Here is a 19,759-nt window from a genome sequence, read left to right on the forward strand (position 1 = left end):
AAGTCATCGAAAGAGGATTAGGGCAGAGGACAACTATGACAAAATTTGGTTTAGAAATAATGAGTTATTAATTCCTCACTTTTACATACATGAGTTGGTGTTTTCAGAGTTTATTCTTCTGAAGGGACTTACAAATATTATAAGGTGTACAAGAAGGTCCTCACAAATGTTATAATATACCTGGCGTTACTTCGTCCAGATCTGCACAAGTAGTACCTGTGTACTGTGCTAATGGTCATAGTTGGTACTGGTAGGAATTATGAAAAAGGGTGAGGGATTTCAACCACAAAGACTTCCAAATGTACATCTCTGCCTGGGTGTAACATGGCAGGTTTATATGTTCTAAAGAAAGCTTGAACTTCATTTACTTACTTACTCAGGGTAAGCACAGCTCAAAACCTTTTTTAGTATTGAAGACTCATAGTATAAATGCATCCTGGGATGAACAAATTACAGGAAGCACAGTGAACTGCAATGCTATCCAGGAGATCTAGGCTTTATTTTTAATTCAGTTAATCTCGTCTCCCAGGACATTAATAAGAGCAAAAACAAAATATGATTGCCAGAATCACTAACCTGGAGGAATACTATCACAAATTATACCCTGTCTAGATGTTATAAAATATAGAACCTTGTGGTTGGGGTCAGTACCGGGATAAAATACCTCTAAGAAATAACTATATACACACATATGTATCACCTTTCATCCAAAGACCTCAAAATGCTTGGCAATCGTTAACTAATTATACCTCACAACAGTCCAAGAAGTAGAGGAGTAAACTGAAGTACAGAAGGTTAAGAGGCCTGACCAGCTTCACACTGCCAGTCCATGGCATTTGGGCACAGAACTCAGGAATCTTTACTCCCAATGTGATGTCCTAATCATTACACTGCAGAGAAAAAAATAATTACAAAAACAAGGTATTTTTCATCTACAGAATCTCTTCCCTGAACTGCCAATCACACTTCTCCCCTTGCTGTTTAGTGTTTTTCATATTCGGAATGACCTTGAATTTAAAGGCGAGAGTGCACTCATTTGTCATAACAACAGGATAGGTGAGAATTATTTGTGCAGCTGGTAGAGGAAGGACATTCTGTATTCTCTCTTTCTCAAAAAAAATTTCTGTAAAAGAAAATAAAAAACCTAAGCTAACTGCAGAATTTGTATGAACATTTAAATTCACCAAACTCAGGAAAGGCTCAGTTAAGCTGCTCAAACACCATCCTTAATTTTCACGTTAGCTCCTATAAGACCCAAACAAGGCTACAGCCTCACAGTACAAGGCATTGTACAAAGACATGGTAAGAGACACTCCTACCACAGACAGGATACAATCTCAGTAGACAAGTTAAAATTTTGGTGAAAGGAAGTCTTACCACCCCATTTTACAGATGGAAAATTGATGCAAAGTGAGTTTGGAGATGGGATTTTCAAAGATGCCCAAAGGTGCTGGGTGCCCAGCTCTCAATCACTTTCAATAGGAACAGGGCATCTAATTCCCTTAGGTGCTTCTGAAAAACCCTCTCTAAGTCTTAATGACTTGTCCAATGTCACATCAGAAGTTGGTGCAGTACGGCTGGGAATGGAGTCTGGACGGCCTGAGTCCCAGGCCACTGTCTTTACTACAAAATCATCTTTCCTCTCTGAAGACTAGAAGCCTTACATTTTATCTGCAAGAGTCTTCAGACCCTCTGGCCCCTTAGTAGCAGGAGTGTTTGGGGAGTGGGCAAGTGATCTTCCCCACTGAAAGGAGTCTTTGTGGGTAGTAATGGTTTCACCTATCAGCACAACAACAAACAACACTGCTGAGGTCTGCTGGGACCCATTTGAATCCAGCATGCTGGTGTTTCCATAGGAAAGATGGCATAGTGCAACCACACCTTTCAGGAAGCCCTGTAGCATGGAAGATTGAGGGCTTTACATTTCAGCTGCTCACTATGGATTAGCACCTATATGGAAACCACAGAGAAAGTGTAGCAGCAAGCCGAGATTCTGCCCGTTAAACGAAGGGAAAGGAATCAACCATGATGATCAAAAAGTGTTCAGGTTCCTGTTCAAGGAACAAGTGTAATTTTGTACTAATTCCAGCTCCTGGATAAATCAGTTCAGCTATGCATTAATGCAAGGCATATGCAGAAGGATTTATATTAAAGTTCGTGTAGGCACCATAACCAAAAACCTTTCAGAATTTCTGGGTTTTTAAAAATCTCACAAAGAGGAGTTGAGTTTGGCAGGCTTGGCAAGATAGTGCTTTCCTTTTTGGCTGTCACCCTTTTTATTTTCTTCCTAGTTTAACCCACGCAGCTGCCATCTTGTTTCACCATTGGCACTACTGGCCCTGATCTAATCTGCCACATTCAGGGTCCTCTGTTCTCCTTCCAGGTCCTGCCCCTTTCCAGTCCACCAGGTTTCCATCAATAGCCTTTACCTCCTGGCTGAGTCACCAACAAATTATTGCTTTCAAACCCTCAAGGGGTGTGATGCCCATCAGTACTGGTTTATAGACAACACAGTATTGATAATTCTATGTGCTCAAGAATGAGAGCAGCAGCAACACAGCATGAAATAGCGCACATGGTACAAATGCAAAAACCCAGAGCTGCCCCCAGCAGGAGACATGCCCATTAAGACCAGGAGATTTGAGTCTTACTTGTAGTGGGAACCAAGCAGAGCAGTGATTCTCAACTGGGGTTGAGAACCACTGGTCTACAGGGAGCAGGGTAAGGATAGTGTATTTCAAATGGAAAGATCTTGGTTTGTAGGCAGTGTTTGGGAGAGTACTACTACTGTTTTCTCCCTGTGCATGCACCATGTTAGGTGAAATACTATTGTCCTGTCTATGCCCATGAAAATACAGAATTGAGTAATGCACCTAAAAATTATTGAACGCATTGAGAAAGTCTGTGGCAAGCTTTTCAAAGAAAGGCAACGTACTAGAGATAGCCACATTTATGCGAAAAAGCCCAACTATATGATGGCTCACTCTAAAAATTTTATAACCCTTCTATTTTTGCTTTCTACTGGCTTCTATTCAGCAATGAGGCTTTTTCACAGTATGTGGCCTGTTTTAGGTTGCACTCTGTAACTCTGAAATAAAATGTCTGTCAATTCCCCCAAAAGTCTTTCCTGGCATTTTACAAAAACAAACTGCCATTGTTGTAGAGCATAGCAACTTGATTTCTTCTAGCTTTAGCCAGAGGTTTCATGAACCACAATTATACAAGCTGCTGCCATGAAGTCAAAAATATTTTGAATCTACCTCTCAGATGACTTTCAGACTGAATATAATGGTAGAAGTTTAAAAGGGAGTATCTGAAAATTAGCTTTTATTTATATTTTCAATATTTTTATCCATTATCCAAACTAAGGTCTCTGTGTGTGTGGATTCACAGCAACCACTGGAATAAGAAAGCCTAAAGCAACCACAGGTTTCCCTTTCAATAATGCTGCCAATTCTTGCTTCTCATAAGTGCCCAGCTGCATGATTATCTAAAAAAGGCAGTCCCTGTTTTTCCTTCAAGTATTACTGCACTTTTGGTTACAGAAAATTTTGCCAGACTTGAGTTCATATAACACAGACACTTACTGTACAGGTCATTCAAGTTAAAGAGACTTGCTGTTGTAATCAGCCAGATGTAAAACAGCATATTAGCAGACGTGTAAAAATCTTCATTCCAACATCCATACAAAATCTGAACACATTTTGAAAAACACTATATATTCAGACCTGTATTTGGAAACAGAATTTTGGACGTAGTGGATTATTCAACAGAATTATGTAATGCAGAATTAAAATTCAAGACAATTACAGAGGTGTGTTAACTTTAAATGGCAGAACTTACCAATTGTTATCAAACTGCAATAACTTTGATAGAATAGGATTAACTGGTCTAAGTTTAGGAAAAAAATCTGTTGACTCTTTCCCCAGACAACCACTGTCTCTCTAGAACGTGAGCAGTATGCTTTTGGTGCTCCTAAATGGCAGAAAGAGAGCACAAAACAAATGGAAAGCAAGCCACAGGGCACTCTATAGCTAATTAAAAATGTATTGGAAAGTCCTCAAAAATATACTTGCCACACTGCATAAAAGTCATTACAAAGGTATTCATGAGAGGTTATGGCACAGCAAAATTTTGCTTAGAGTGGCCTTTGTCAAGGCAACTTTGAGTTAGGCCACTCCAGTAAATATTTGCTACTTTCAAGTTTACCTGAAAATAGATCTTTTTGACCAAAACATTGAGCCCAAAGAATCCCTTGGATAAGTAAGTAGGAAAGGACTACATTTCCTTAAGAAAACAGTTCCTAACTGGACGTACATTGGGTGTGCACTTATAGTTTATTTCTTTTTTTTTTATGTGAAGAAAGAAAGAAAGAAAGAAAGAAACCTTATTTGCCATTAACTGCAGTTTTACTTGGTTTCTTGTATAGATCAATGTTTATAACATAGGCATGTGCCACTGGTGCTGAGCTAGAAAACTCCATGGGAGCAGAAACAATAAGGCCATGAGCATCCTTCCTCTGGCAGTCTGAATCTTCAGACGCCATATAAAGAGCCATAGGCCCAGTTCTACTCCAATTTCTTTTCCCTCTATCCAAGTCGCACAGAGGCCAAATCTTCAGCTAATGTTTATCAACACTGTTCCACTGACTTAAATGGAACTATGTAAACTTATACCAGTTGAGGATCTAACTCAAAGAAGCTGTGTAGATGGGTTGGAAGTAAATCTATATGCACAATCATCTTTGATGATTTTTCTTTTACTTTTGAAAACTGCCTGTTTAGATATCCTGCTAGGGAAAACTAACCCATCATCCAATTCTTAAAGATGTGGGTCAGATCTGACTAGACAGACTGCTTGACAGCTCTCTGAAACTGGACATCCAATCTGAGTGCAACATCAAGAGGCTAAGGCTGCCTGGATATCTTAACTGAGCTCCAACAAATATGTTTACAAGTCATCAAGATGGAGATATTTCTTAGGTACACCATAGAAGCTGTTCTAGATCTAATGGAATATAATCTTAGGGGTCCATAACTGGTCTGTATCAACAGTAATTAATTTTGAAAATGTCATAAGCAGAGACTTCCTCCCCTTTGGATTTATTTCCATCAGATACCAATAAAGGGACTTATGAAAGGATTTTGTCCTCTCTAAATAATTACTAACAGCTCTTTCAACTTCTAACATGGCAGTTTAGCATCTCCTTGTAAATTGTGCGCTTTACAGGAGGAAAAAAAGCATTTGTAAAGGTTTTCTCTGCAAAAATTATGGAATCTTTTACATGCAATTCTCTTTTGATGATTTTGTGTGTCAAATTTGGAGACTGAATTCTAGAATATAGAATATAGGATATATAGAATAGAGAATATAGGAATGTTAGACTTTTTTAAGTGGAAATCAAAATGCAACCTTAACTACAGCATCATTACAGATGCCTTCATAATAAATATCAAAAATAAAAATAGATATCTATGCAATGTTTAATAGGAAATCAGTTTTCCTATAAAAAAGAAATCTGAGTTTAACCTACTGGGAAAGGCTTAACCCAAGAGAAATCTGAGAAATGCAGCCAAGAATTAAAGCTAAACCACAAAAATAGGCACTAGAACTGTAAAAGTGAATTTGGGGAAATACCCTCTATTTAAAGTTCTTAGGTGTTTCTGTAAACCCCTGAGGGAGTAATATTGTGAGCAGCTGAACAACTCTTGCGAGGTGACAAGAACTCAACTCTCGGTGAAGTCATTAAGTGTTGAGGGCATTCCTCAATTTACACAATCCTGGCCTAAATCCTCACCTGACTGCTGAAGAGTGCAGTTAGAGCTATAGCTAGGAGTGGCTCTATATTGCATCTTATCATGCATTTATATCATTTCATTGTTCATTTTTCTCAAAGTAATTTTATACAAAATGCTTTTGAAACTAAAAAATGGATTATATATTTACACTTGACATTACAGACCTGATTTTTTTTTTTTTTTAAATGACAGACCCTTGGAAAGAAATCACAGGCATTTAAATGAAACTCAGTCTTTCCACTCTTGTGGACAAAATGAAAAACATGCAGAGATAACAATTTAGTAAGATGAAGCCTGAAATCCTTAGGGTTTTCATTTTCTAAAGACTTTAAAAAAAATTTTTTTTTAACTCTGACTGCTCCTAGGCATTGTACGGTTATAAGAGTGATTAGATTCTGTCAAATGTTTAATTCAGTTGGAAATGGTTATGTGTCCTTTCCAGATACAGCAACAAGTTGAAAGGAACTTAGGAGAATGGTTCTGCTGAGATTACCTTCAAAATGTACTATTATCAAGGAAAACAGCAACACAATTACAAGTGATCATGTATAATGAGCTTTGTGTCAGTTTAAAAATCTATCAGAACAGCCACCCAAGGACTTGTATTTAAAAAAAAAGAAATAAAAAGAAAGGGAAGACAGACCGAGTTGCAATTTTGGCAATTTTTTTTTTTTTTTAAGTGGAAGTGGGCAGGCTGTCTAATCTCAGTAAAGGTGGATTTTTTGCTTACAGTGTAGATAAAATTTGTTCCAAATTGAGGTTGACAATCAAATCTCCTTAGATTATTATAATTTAAAGATACATTCATCTTTTTTACACTCATATTTGATCAACAAACATGATCTAGCCTTAGTGCCCAGACATAGCAGAATGTACTACAAAGCAGGAGACCAGAAACTAATTCTTAACTCTTCCTTTTGCTCCCCCAGTGAGATATGCTGGGAATGCATCACATGTGGAATGCTTAGAAGAGGAGGGGGAAGTCAAATTCATGCTGCATAACAGCATTAAAGGAGTACTAGGCCTTAAGGATAAATGTGGTCTCCTAAGGTCTGTACACAAGGGAAAGGGAGAGTGGAGAACATCGTTATGAAAGTGCAGGTTCAGATACTTATTTCAGAAGCCAGTGAAATTCCAATATATCATCTGGAATGGATCCATCACTCATGTGTGAGAATATGATAGTAGGGAGAGAAACTGTGACTAAATATGGTCAGATATTTGACGCTGAGAAAGTCCTGAAGGCAGTAGCCAAAAATAGAGAATCAAATTAATAATTTTGACCATTTCAGAAAAGTTTGTCACAGCAAAGCAGGGCCTTACTACCCACCCACCCATTTTAAAAGAAGTTGTTGAATTTTGTATGTTAATAAGAATGCATTTAAGCAATAAGAAGGCATAACAGAACCAAGTGCTAACTAACATGAAAGAAAAGGTTAATGCAACATTGGTATCCCAGTGACAACTCCACAATAGAATGAGAAAATTCAGGGTTAAAGTACCCACAGCAATCTGAACACTGCCCCCTTGTGTGTGTGCATAACAAGTCTGTGATGAAAGCTCATATTAAAAGGTGTTATTACATTAGATAAACCTTTAAATTCAAGCAAGTGGCATTTCATTCTCTCTCCAAAGTGGTACAATGTCTATAATTGCACTCACAAAAAGTCAATTTATATCAAAATGTATGGAAAAATATTACATTAGCTAAAATGTTTTAAATAGCTGAGCTTTCTTAAGAACATAAAAATGGCCATAATGGGTCAAACCAATGGTGCAATTAGTCCAGTATCCTGTCTTTCAACAGCGGACAAGGACAGATGCTTCAAAGGGGATGAACAGAACAGGGCAATTGTCAAGTGATCCATCCAGTGGTGAGCTGAAGCCAGTTCGCACCGGTTCGCACAAACCGGTTTTTAAATTTTGAAGCAGTTTAGAACTGGTTGTTAACTTGCTTCCCTGCAGGGGGCGCTGAGGCTTTGATGAGCTCCAGCTGAGAAGTGATATAATTCCTCCTCCGGCCGCCGGGGGCGCTGCACTGCGGGAGCCATGTGGGCTGCCGCCTGGCCCTGGGCACAAGCACTGTTGCTGCTGCTCCCCCCGACCCCTGGGGCTCCCGCTGCTGCCTGGTGGGTCCCCAGCTGCCCTGCTGGGCCTGGGCTGCGCCCTGCTGCTCGGGCTGCTCCGAGCCACTCTCCCCATGAGTACCCACCCCCCTGCCCGTAGCCAGCCCGTCTCCAGCCACCCCCATACTCCCTGCCCGCAGCCAGCCCCTGCCGCACCCCCCTGCCCGAAGCTAGCCAGCCCCACACCCCCCCCGTCTCCAGCCAACCCCTGCCGCACCCTCCTGCAGCACTGCCCGAAGCCAGCCCGCCCCGCACCCTCCTGCCCTGCCTGCAGCCAGCCCCTGCCTGCAGCCAGCCCCTGCCCTGCCTCCAGCCAACCCAACACCCCCTTGCTTCCAGCCAACCCCGTACCCTCCTGTCTCCAGCTACCCCTGCCCCATGCCCCTGTCTGCAGCTGGCCCCACATCCACTGGTGCCCTGCAGTTCCCAGGGCAGTAACCCTGCACAACTGCTTCAATGAGGAGGGCAGGGAGCAGCTGGGACCCACACATGTGCACACCCTAGGGTGACCAGACAGCAAGTGTGAAAAATCAGGACGGGGGTGCGGGGGTAATAGGAGCCTATATAAGAAAAAGACCCCAAAATCGGGACATCTGGTCACCCTAGCACACCCCCAGGGAGTGGCGGGGACCCACACATGTGAAATGGAGCTCATTTCTAGTTCAGGCCCATCTTTTTAAAAAATAACTTTAGGTAGGGTTAATATACATCTGTATTTTCCTGGGCATGTCATACTTTTTGGTTCTTAAATCGCCATCTGGGAGGAATTTTTAAATTTTAAAAATTCCTCCCGGGAAAAAACAGACATATGGTAACCCTACTGGTACAAAAAATACATACTGTGGCACATCCCTTAAATCAGAACTTTTTATAGGGAACCAGTTGTTAAGATTTTGGCAGCTCATCACTGGATCCATCCCCTGTTGTGGAGTCCCAGCACATTTGCCAGTCAGAGACATGGGGTTGCGTTCCTGAGCATCTTGGCTAAGAGCCACTGATGGACCTGTCCTCCATAAACTTATAAAATTCTGTTTTGAAGAGATTTATACTTTTGGCTTTCATGATATCCCTGACAACAAGTTTGATAGGTTTACTGTGCATTATGGGAAATATTTGTTTTAAACCTGCTGCCTATTAATCAGGTGACCCCTGGTTCATGTGTTATGTGAAGGGGTAAACAACACTGCCTTATTTACTTTCTCCACACCATTCATGATTTTATAGACATCCATCCTGTCCACCCTGTGTCATCTCCTTTTTGACCTGAACAGTCCCAGTCTTTTTAATCTCTCCATACCCCAATCACGTTTGTTGCCTCTCTCTGTACCTTTTCCAATTCTAATATATCTTTTTTGAGATGTGGCGACCAGAACTGCATGTAGTATTCAAAGTGTGAGCAGACCATAGATTTATATGATATTTACTGTATTATCCATATTTTTCATAATGGTTCCTAACAGTCTTTTAGTGTTTTTGACTGCCACTGCGCATTGAGTGATTGTTTTCAGAGAACTATCCACAATGACTCCAAAATCTCTTTTTTCAGTGCTAACAGTTTAGACCTCATCATTTTATATGTATAGCTGGGTTTAGATCTTCCAATGTGCATTACTTTGCATTTATCAACACTGAATTTCATCTGCCATTTTGTCGCCCAGTCACCCAGTTTTGTGAGATCCCTTTATAACTCTTCGGAGTCTGCTTTGGACTTAACGATCTTAAGTAATTTTGCACTATCTGCAAATTTTGCCACCTCACTGTTTACCCCTTTTCCCAGATCATTTATGAATATGTTGAACAGCAGTCATGCCACTACAGATTCTTGGGGGACCCCACTATTTACCTCTCTCCATTGTGAAAAGTAACCACTTATTCTTACCCTTTGTTTCCTATCTTTTAACCAGTTACTGATCCAGGAGAGGACTTTCCTTCTTAATCCATGACTGCATACTTTGCTTAAGTGCCATTAGTGAGGGACCTTGTCAAAGGCTTTCTGAAAATCCAAGCACACTATACCCCCTGGATCGCCTTTGTCCACGTTTGTTGACCCCCTCAAAGAATTCTAATAGAGTTGTGAGGCACGATTTCCCTCTATAAAAGCCGTGTTAACTCTTCCCCAACAAAGCATGTCCATCTGCGTTTCTGATAATTCTGTTCTTTAATATAGTTTCAACCAATTTGTCTCTTACTGAAGTTAGGTTTACTGCCCTGTAATTTCCAGGATCTCCTCTGGAGCTTTTTTTAAAAAAAATCTGCATCACATTAGCTACCCTCCAGTTATTTGATTTAAGTGATAGATTAACCACAGTTATGAAATGAAATTATGATGAAAATTAGAATGCGTTTCACAGTTTTGTTCTTTGTTTTACCATATTTGCTGCAGGTGGGTTTTTATTCTGAAGTTAATTTGTTAATCTGAATTAACTTTTTAAAAAAATATAAAAACCAAAATCTAACTGTGGTCTAGAAGTTGTGGTCAGGTTTGGCTGGACTCTAAAACTGTCCTGTGAGGATGGTAAACAGACTGTATTGTCAGTTTGTTCAGGATCTGCACATCACAAGTCAGTAATCATGTTGGCTGTAGTCACTGGATCAAATGTTGTTAGTTATCCTAATATGCTGTCTAGAGATGACTTACCACCTCGACTGATTGCGACAATTAGTGGGCACCTAAATGTTGCTCTGACAATAAAATTGCCATGATAAAAATCTCTTGGACATTTTTAAAGTAGTTTCCTTCAAGCTACAATCCAGTTGCTGCTTTTTAGGGATGCTGCTGTTCTTAAGCCATAGGAAAAAGCCCCTATAATACATCATCTGCACTGTTCATATCAAACCTCACCACCAGTCCAATAATCTGCGTCATTAATTGACAACTATTTTTTCCCTCACATAAATTGCCACATATGTCTCTGAGTTGAGAACTATTTTTCCACTAGTCAGATTTAATAAGTGTGTAAAATTGATGGACTGCTTACTATTTTATCTACTTATTTCAGTTCACTGGACAAATGTCAGTTGAAGCAAAACCTCTGAGGTCAGTTACAATGACCAAGTATGGTTTTAATTCAGATTTCCATTATGAATCCCAATCCAGAGTTTTAACAGTGAACAAAGGATACAGAGGACGTTACAAAACAAGACATAGGTCTCAATTCAAGAAACACTCCAAGTTCACTCCGATTCAAGAAAGCACTTAAGGACATGCTTAACTTGAAGAATGTTAAGTCTCACTGACTTCTATGGCATAAATTTAAGCAGGGTCTTTAAGTACTTTCCTGAACAGAGCCTTAGAGTATGTCTACACTGCAATAAAAGACTCACAGCTCCCAGGTCAGCTGACTATGGCTGTGGCAGGGGGGCTAAAAACAACAATGTAGACTTTTGGGCCCGGGCTAGAAGCTGGGGTCTGGAATGCCACAAATGGGGGGCGGAGGGTGGATCTCAGACCCTGGGCTTGAGCCCAAATGACTACACTGCCTTTTTCAGCCCAGCGGCCTGAGCCCCAAAGCCTGAGTCAATTCATGCAGGCTCAGAGACTCGGTGCTGGAGGTTTTTTATTGCAGCGTAGAGACACCCTGAGAGTCACAAACCATCCACAGGGTGACAATCCTAGTCCCATTAATGTCAATGGCAAAACTCAAATGGACTTCAATGGGATAGGATTTCATCCATAATCTCCCTAGAGCATTAACTGACTCTGGTTTATGCACAGGCCAAGGTAAAGCATTCCCAGGAATTTGTCTTGAACACTTTAAAAATAATGCTATCCAAACCTCTGTCTGGATGCTGTTGCGCTGAGAGTGAGGAAGGGTCTTGTTCTCTTAAGCTATTGATTTAAAAAAAAAAGTTCAAATTGCATTATTGATGTTATGTTGTACATGTATGTATTTCTCAGTTCATATAGTATTCAGAAACAACAACAGCACAAAACCATTAAGCAAGTGATCAAAAGGGCATCCTCAATTTTACAAACAAGGTCAAAGACTCAGTAATGAAAAATGGAAATTTCTAAGGATGTTCAGGTATTACCATAACTAGGACATTTTTTTTAAAAAAATCAACTCTTTCACTTTCATGTAAAAATATGAAATCAACTCTTTGGTAGGATGATTTGTAATGCCTTCTACAGTAGCCTGGAGTATTTGCATTATACAGAGATTAGTAGGAGCTACAGTTAAAGAACAGGTTATATTCAAGCTGACTACAGTCAATGATTAAATCTGAGACCTTAATGTAAATCCAGGGGAAACCACCAGTTCAATGACATTGGATACAACGCTCAACTCCGAAGATTATCGGAGGTAGGTCAACTCATACATATATGCATACAGTGTCCCCCAAATGATGTCATAGGAGAATATACATTAATTTAGTCTGTTACAACTTCACTTAAAAGGATACAAGGGTTGTTGTCATCAATACTGCAGTTGTCCAGGATCAGTGGAATTCCATCTAATCGATAAACCTGAATTAAAACAAATTTTCTTAATGTAATACAATTCTCAATACTGTTGGCAGCAAAGAATGAAAGAAATAACAAATAGACACTGCAAAGATACAACAGATCACGGGCACTTGCACATTAGTTTAACTAAAAGTATGTGAAACATGTTAAGCCAAATTGTAAAGAAAAAAAAGTTCTTTTTAGACAAACATAATAAAGTATTCACACAAATGTACATTCATTTGACATGCCTCCTATTTCCAATATTTGTCTAAATGAGGTATGTCCTTGTATGGCTTATGTCTCACCCACTAAATTGAAAACCTATGCTTCTGAATAGATTAAAAACCCCACGAACGAGTACATTTACATAATGTACATTGACATACTACTGGTGTGAAAACACTAAACTTTGTCTAAATTCTGGAAAACTTGATTTCAAACTGAGATTGGTGAGATCAGAGAGTGTGCAACCATCTTTTTAGATTCACAGCCGAGAGATGGGTTTATACTTTTGTAGGCACATTTGCTGTTCGGGGCAAGATCTTTTATATGCGTCATGTAAAACAAAAAAAATCACAAATTTACACTGCACCATGGATACCCTTTCCAATTGTAACTGAACATTAACTGTAAAAAAGAAGGGGGGGCAAGGTGGGGAGAAAAGGCTGAAATGTGAATCTCAACAGCATAAAGGTAAAACACAACTAAATTCACAGATTAATTCAACAAAATACCCCTCTTATGAACCCCACTCCATACAATATTAGTATAGAATTTCAATGATAGCATGAGAAAGTAACAGCAGAAATAGACAGAGACTGTAACTGACATAGCTTATCAGACCCCCCACCCCCACCCAAGAAGCTCTGATAGCTCTTAAAAGCCTTTTTAGCACATCTGAGCTAACGTGCATAAGTATATCTAGAAGAAATTGAATTTATAAAACAAGTTTTAAAATATGCATTCCATCCAGGCTATTTCTTATGTGATTTCCAAAGGATATCACGTATGATATTGCACTTCAAAGCTTGAACAAACAGTGACCTTTTAATAATCCAATTGTCCTCTGCATTTGTAAGAGATTTTTTACACTCTGTGGCCAAATGCTGATCCACCCAGAACATTACCTTCTATTTTCCATCAGTAAAATGTTGAACAGTAAAATTAATTTACATCAAGTGCTGTCAACTGAAATAAGTGAGGCAGTTTGTTCATGTCTGATTAAAAAAACACTATGTACAAGTAAAATTTAATTAAAAGCCTCACAAGTACTCAGAAGTTACTATGGGTACTGACGAGATTCCTTCAATCAATGGGAACATGAGCAGCAAATTACAGCACAAGTATCAGCCTGTCAATATTCATGCAATAAACAAGAAATGTTAACTACAAAACTCATGAACAACCATTTACATTAGCTTAAACAGCATAAAATGAAAAAATATACAGATAATTAAAACAACTGGGTTCCATTTTTTGCATCTAGGAAGGATATGCCCAATTCACTTACTTCTATAGGTACACCATGAGTTACATCAGAGTAGGTGGATGAAGTGAGGCAGAAAGGAACCCTACTGTGTGTGCAAATGAAAGATTACTTTGGTAATGCTTCCTCTGAAACATTCTTCAAGGCAAGCTTTGTTTACTAGTGTTCATTATGTGGTTGAGCTGACTATAAGTTAGTTTTTAAATTACAATGGCTCTCCCTCAAAAATATCCATCGGGGCTGGAAAAAAAATTCAGAGAGTATCTCTTAAATCTTGCACCAACTTGGTACAATTTGCCTACAGAATGGGCAGTGGTCCTACCCCTAAACTCTCAAATCATGAGCCCCCCCCCTCCAGCTCTCCTGCCTTACTCCTGGGCAGCAGTTTCAATAAAGGCACACTAGCAGGATTCATGAACTGGTGGTAATCCTTAATTTTCTTCCCTTAAAGAGCAGTTCTTTGGCACCGAGGTGCCTCTGAGTAATGGGTATAAGGTGTCACCTTTTGTATGGATTCCTACAGAGATGGGGGTGTAGAGAACAATATGTGAACCTCAGCAAACTTACCACCAAGGTAGCGTGTAGTGTCCTGGGAAGAGTGCGTGGGGATGGGGGCGGGGGGCAGTGGGGGACTGATCAATTCTGTTTGAGAAGGGACAAATCTACACAAATATCACACACAGACACACACAGGGAAGAAGTTAATTGTTGTTGCCCCAGCCCTGCAAATATACAAGTAACTTTTTGCCTGCACTTACACGTATTGTCCTGGATTAGAAGCAGAAGGCACTAAAAGTAGCTTCTACTTACACAGTGGTGCCTACTGGTCAACAATTAGGTACTGCACAGGATTAGCATAATGCCAGGTAATTTTCTGAGTGGCAGTTATATTCTACAGGAACAATTATGCTGGTTTAAGCAATTAAATAAAACTGCAGTCTACATTTAGGCTGAAAGCTCGGGCTCGCTGAAATCAATGGGAATTTTGTCAGTGACATTAATGGGTCACAATTTCATCCTTACACCACCTGCAGTTTTCACATCAATAAGTACTTGAAATCTTGAAAAGATAATATTGCATCACAATTTCTTGTACGGCTTTCTAGAAGCAGCAAAGAATGCCACATTTGACAGTAAATGTCAGTTACCATCAATTAAGAAAATTAACAAGGATTAAATGATCATATAAATGTAATCAGGTAACTAAAAACATTAGACCCTTGATAAATTCTGGTGTAAACTGAATCAACACTTTAAAAATAGTGTAACTAAACATTAATTATCTTTTAAAACACTGCTCCATATTACTATTCTATAATGTGAACAATATTGTCTGTAATTATGTTTCTTAGGACAATATCAAAATGTTCAACAAATGTGCACACTCCAAATGTATCACACTTATGGAAAATGCCTCCCATTTACAAAAGGACTTTAAAAAGATACTGTCAGTTAGTTTTCCCTTTTTTAAGATGGACTTTCACAAGCTATTTATTTCAATTTGTAGAAGTCACTAATCAAAACAATCTCCCCAAATGTACAATACTGAAAAGCAATAATTATACACCAATTTATAAAGTGGCCTTCCCCCAACAGAAGATGCCAACTGAGTCCACTCAAGAAAGAAAGAAAGAAAGAAAAAGAAAAAGAAAGAAAGAAAGAAAGAAAGGTAAGTATGTACTGAGTATTATTTAGATACGTTAGGACATGTCAGTTTTGAGGAGTAGTAACTGCTATATCTGACTGAACACTGAAGTTGTGCAGTCCAAAACTTGCACAACAAGGGTCAAATTCACTGCTGCTGGCAGATTGTAATTTCATTGGCATTATTGGAGATTTATCTGCACCAGGAGTATATCGTATCTCAGGTGTTTTTTTGTCTAAGGATGAAATTCACCTTTGTGTCGAGGGCCCAGAAAAATGCTCAGAGGCTGCACAAGGGGCCGACGGTGAAGTGACTGCATGTGGGATATAGGATGGCTTTTGCACCCCTGCATACTAAAGTGTTTCCCAGGGGCCATGAAAACCGCATTGCACACAATCCATATGTCTTGCTCCTCTGTCTGGTAAAAGTTTTGGTGCACTGAGGAAGTCTGATTATATCCAGTTAGAGAGTTGCATGGATGGGCTCTGAAGAGAGCATTATTTAGTCACTTGTAGCCAGAAGGATAATGGTTGTGTCTGCACACTTTGGCTGTGACAGTGGTGAAGAGCAGAGAAAAAATAAGAGGCCCTTAGGCTCTGATAGGGATACAATAAACCCTCTTTCTCTGTGGGCTGTAGAAGGAGGAGGCAAAAAGGCAAGACTGCTATCCCTCATATTCTACCAGAAGCAGTATTTTCTTAAAGTGCATGGAAGTTGTTATTACTGATTATTACTAGTGTAACATGAACATACACAAGGCCCAAAGAAAGCAGAAGTACAGGAATTTAGACTACTGCTAGACTTAAATTCAGACACCTCTAAAGTTGGCCCCATTACTCAGAATGTAAGCTCTTTGTGACAAGCAATATCGTGTGTGTGAGTGTGTGTGTTACACACAGATTCTAGGGAGAGTGTTACGTACAGCCTCTAGAACAATGGAGCTGGAGTTCCTAGTGGTACCCCAATACAAATAAATAAAACAACAAATACCTGTATTCTCTCCAAACAACCATGCACATTTATGGTTATACAAGTGCTAAACAACTAGACTGTTTTAAGCATAAAAACATGGCAAGATTAAAAATCCCTAAGCAATTGTCTTGTTGGCAAATATTTTAATGTGATGTAATAAGAACTTCTAAATGTCTTTAGACAAGATATACTTCAACAGAAATAGCTCTTCCATTGGAACATGTGTGACTGGTTTTGTTTCTCGGTTCTATCTTTTCCATCATTATTTCAGCTACAGAGACAATACATATTTCACAGACATAGCATGTGTTGAGGCTATGTCGCAAAAAAAGGGAAATTTTTCCCTACGAGCAAAATGAGATTATGTGAGTATCTCTCGTAATCCATGCTAAAAGGCCCCTACTCTCACTGCAGGCAACAGACAGGCAGAGGAACAAATTGAAAGAAAAATTTCTGACTACAAGGGGCTGCTGCTAGCAAACAAGAACTTCTCAAAAACTACACATCTTGTGATCACCAACCACCAATGGTGTAGGAAAAACAAACAACCGCAGCTACTGACTCTCACAGAAACCCACTTCAGAGATCGGGGGAAAATTCCCCTTTCTGCAGAGATTAGCTTCAGTAATTTGCACAATTGGGCTGTATAGAGAAATACCAAATAACCTTATTAGGGAGATGGAAAATAAACCTATTGACTATTTTTTCCTTTATGGTCTTTACAACATGGTCCCTAAACACTGTGTTATCTGAGGTATTAGCACTGATCCTATAACAAAAGGAGTGGATGGATTTATAGGTGGTCACTTTGCAAACCTTTTTTCACAAAGGCTCCCTCTTTTCTGTCCAAGAATTAGTCTGACTTTTGGCCTGATGGACTTTTCTTCAAGAGACAAAAGAGACCCCTTGTTAGAGATACCAATGGATTCATTCAGCTACTTTTTGTCCAGATTGATACTTTTGTGACTCTCCAAAAAGAACAAATACAGTTGATCCCAATACAGGTAAAATTTAAGAACTAAAGACCTCAAACAAGTGCAAGTTATTTTCCTTTTCTCATGCTGGCCTGGGGCAGAAGTAATCTCTCTTGATTAATGTGGAAACTGGAATTTTTCTCTGCAGATGGAAATATATTTCTCAGGAACAATTTTGTCAGGGTGATATGTAATGAATGGAATCTTTCTAGAAAATGTTGGGATTTCTTCTACCTTTCTGGTTGACGTAACTGCAAGCAGAAACGGTACCGTTGGTGAAAGGGAATCTAAAAGAGCTCTTGTGCCACCTTCCTTTTGACTGTCATTTGTACCAGATAAATTACTCCGCTGGAGAAGGTCAAACAGAATTTGGACTTCATCTGCTGGACTAGTTTTAGAAAATGCCTTCAGATACCACAGGGAACAAATAATGGCCAGATCCTCACATAACACTGAAGACTGAACCACAAAAATTTACCAGCCACTGCAACAAAAAAACCGCAACCCCAAAATAAAAAACAATTGTTTGACCTTTGCCATAAAGCATAAGAATGAGGAAGTTCTCACCTGTCCAAAAAAACCAAAAAATAAAAACAAAACCCTCACTCCCCTACTGGCTCTGTAGCTCCTGAAGATGTTTGAGGGGATCTGTTATATACGAAGGAGAAGGTGCATACATAGCTTTCAGACATAACAGGCTAGAAACAGAGCAGCCAAACCAAAACTTGTATGATAGGCTGCCAAAGCAAAAACTGTAGACATTCAGTGACAAAGAAATCCAGGGAAACAAAAGCCTCAAAACAAGAAGATTATATTAAAGGTGGATCACAAGGTTTTTGGCCAAATGCTTTTGGAAGCAGCAAGTTGGAATTTGGACATAAAGGAAGTGTTGCTGCACCCATGAGGACCACTGCCTTGGGCTCTCATCAACTTTGTCGGCAGCGTGAAGACAAATGCAGCAGCCGCCCCGGCAAAGAGTCTTGAGCAAATAGTAACAGCAGCTGACACAATCCCTAGTCCTTCTGACTGCACTGGTGATGGAATGGCTTTTGTACACAAAATAAATGTTGAGAACAAAATATATGGTAATCAGTCAGAGAACATCTATGTCAGCTTTGAAGACTGGAACTGACAGTGACAGGATAGATGTGATCTTGGATATGTACAATGACATCATTAAAAACTTAGAGAGGGAAAACAGAAGGTCAGGCCCTGAAGTGCTGTTGACCAACACTGTAACTGGCCACAAGATCCAACAATGGAAGATCCAACAGTGCATACGTCAGGAATCAGGGCCTGTAGCAGAGCTAATCTCCAGGTGGCCTAGTCAGTACAGAAGGCTGGAAGCAGGCTGCCTGATTTTCCATGTCACCTGATTGGCTAATTTCTTCTCCAGAAGTTGAAGGTTTTGGCCCCATTGTGAGAATACACAGGAAAATGTGGATCTACTGTGCAGTTAGCACTAAGGACTTTGTCAAAGCAAGTAGGAGCTGAAAAGCTTGCCTGGCTAAGGGATGAGGCTAACACGACATCCTAATTGATCGTGAAATTTTTCATTAGCGAAAGATATAAGCAAGTTCCCAGATGGACTTGCGTGATGGTTCTCAGGATAGTAAGAACTGCAAGTCACCTTGTTACCCCACTGCCTCCAGCGTGAGAGAGACTTCATTGTACTTAACTGGCTATCAGCTTCCTGACACTACCAGCCTGTTCGCCAACCAAGCACTCTTCTCTTGGCTATGCCAGCCCTTTGCTTTGTAGGTTCAACTCCCACTGAAGTGTTCCTCTGTAATGTCCAGCCCCTTGGCCACTGAACACACACAGAAATACCTGGTCTGCTGTCCCCAAAGAAAATAGAGTACAAGCCAGCTTGTATGATTCAACTCAAGATCAACACTTTGCTTAACATCACAGCACTGAGATATATTTACAGTTAAAACAAGTATATTGCCAAAGATTCAAGTGATCGTAAGTAAGGCTATTGGAAACAAATTGTTCCATAATAAACAAAATCACAAACACACTTTCCAGAGACTAAACTTAACAGGTTAATTTCCTGTCTAAAGAGATCTCACCCCACTGTCATCTGCAATGTTTCAATCAATGCAAATGGTGTCCATCTACTTACTAGGTGCAAGATAAAAGTGATTTAATTGCCTTCTACTTATATCCCCCAAAATTCATGGTCTATACCACCTGTGGCTTATTTTTCCTGTGTACTGCTTCCCTTTTGATTTCACACCTCTCCACACTGTGTTAAGCTTACAAGGAAATTTACTTCTGACAGAGACACAGGTGAATAAACAGC

At 39.6% G+C, this 19,759-nt stretch overlaps 1 protein-coding gene across 5 annotated transcripts in view; it reads right to left on the minus strand.

Annotated features, from left to right (window-relative positions):
• The window catches only part of ATXN10 (ataxin 10), a 157,556-nt gene that overhangs the window by 24,148 nt on the left and 113,649 nt on the right, over window positions 1-19,759 (minus strand). For 2 of the 5 annotated variants that reach the window (XM_043536331.1, XM_043536385.1), the window contains exons 10-13: window positions 12,329-12,392; window positions 11,533-11,536; window positions 4,563-4,568; window positions 3,844-3,876 (exon numbers count right to left, since the gene is read on the minus strand). In XM_043536331.1, coding sequence (XP_043392266.1) covers window positions 11,535-11,536; window positions 12,329-12,392 — 66 coding nt within the window. In that variant the 3' untranslated portion in view covers window positions 3,844-3,876; window positions 4,563-4,568; window positions 11,533-11,534. Of the gene's footprint in view, window positions 1-749; window positions 891-3,587; window positions 3,729-3,843; window positions 6,292-11,532; window positions 11,537-12,328; window positions 12,393-19,759 lie in introns of all 5 variants that reach the window. The other 3 variants (XM_043536419.1, XM_043536251.1, XM_043536288.1) reach the window with 3 other exon arrangements.

Source organism: Chelonia mydas, chromosome 1 (assembly GCF_015237465.2).
Source record: "Chelonia mydas isolate rCheMyd1 chromosome 1, rCheMyd1.pri.v2, whole genome shotgun sequence".
In the NCBI taxonomy this organism is placed as follows: Eukaryota; Metazoa; Chordata; order Testudines; family Cheloniidae; genus Chelonia; species Chelonia mydas.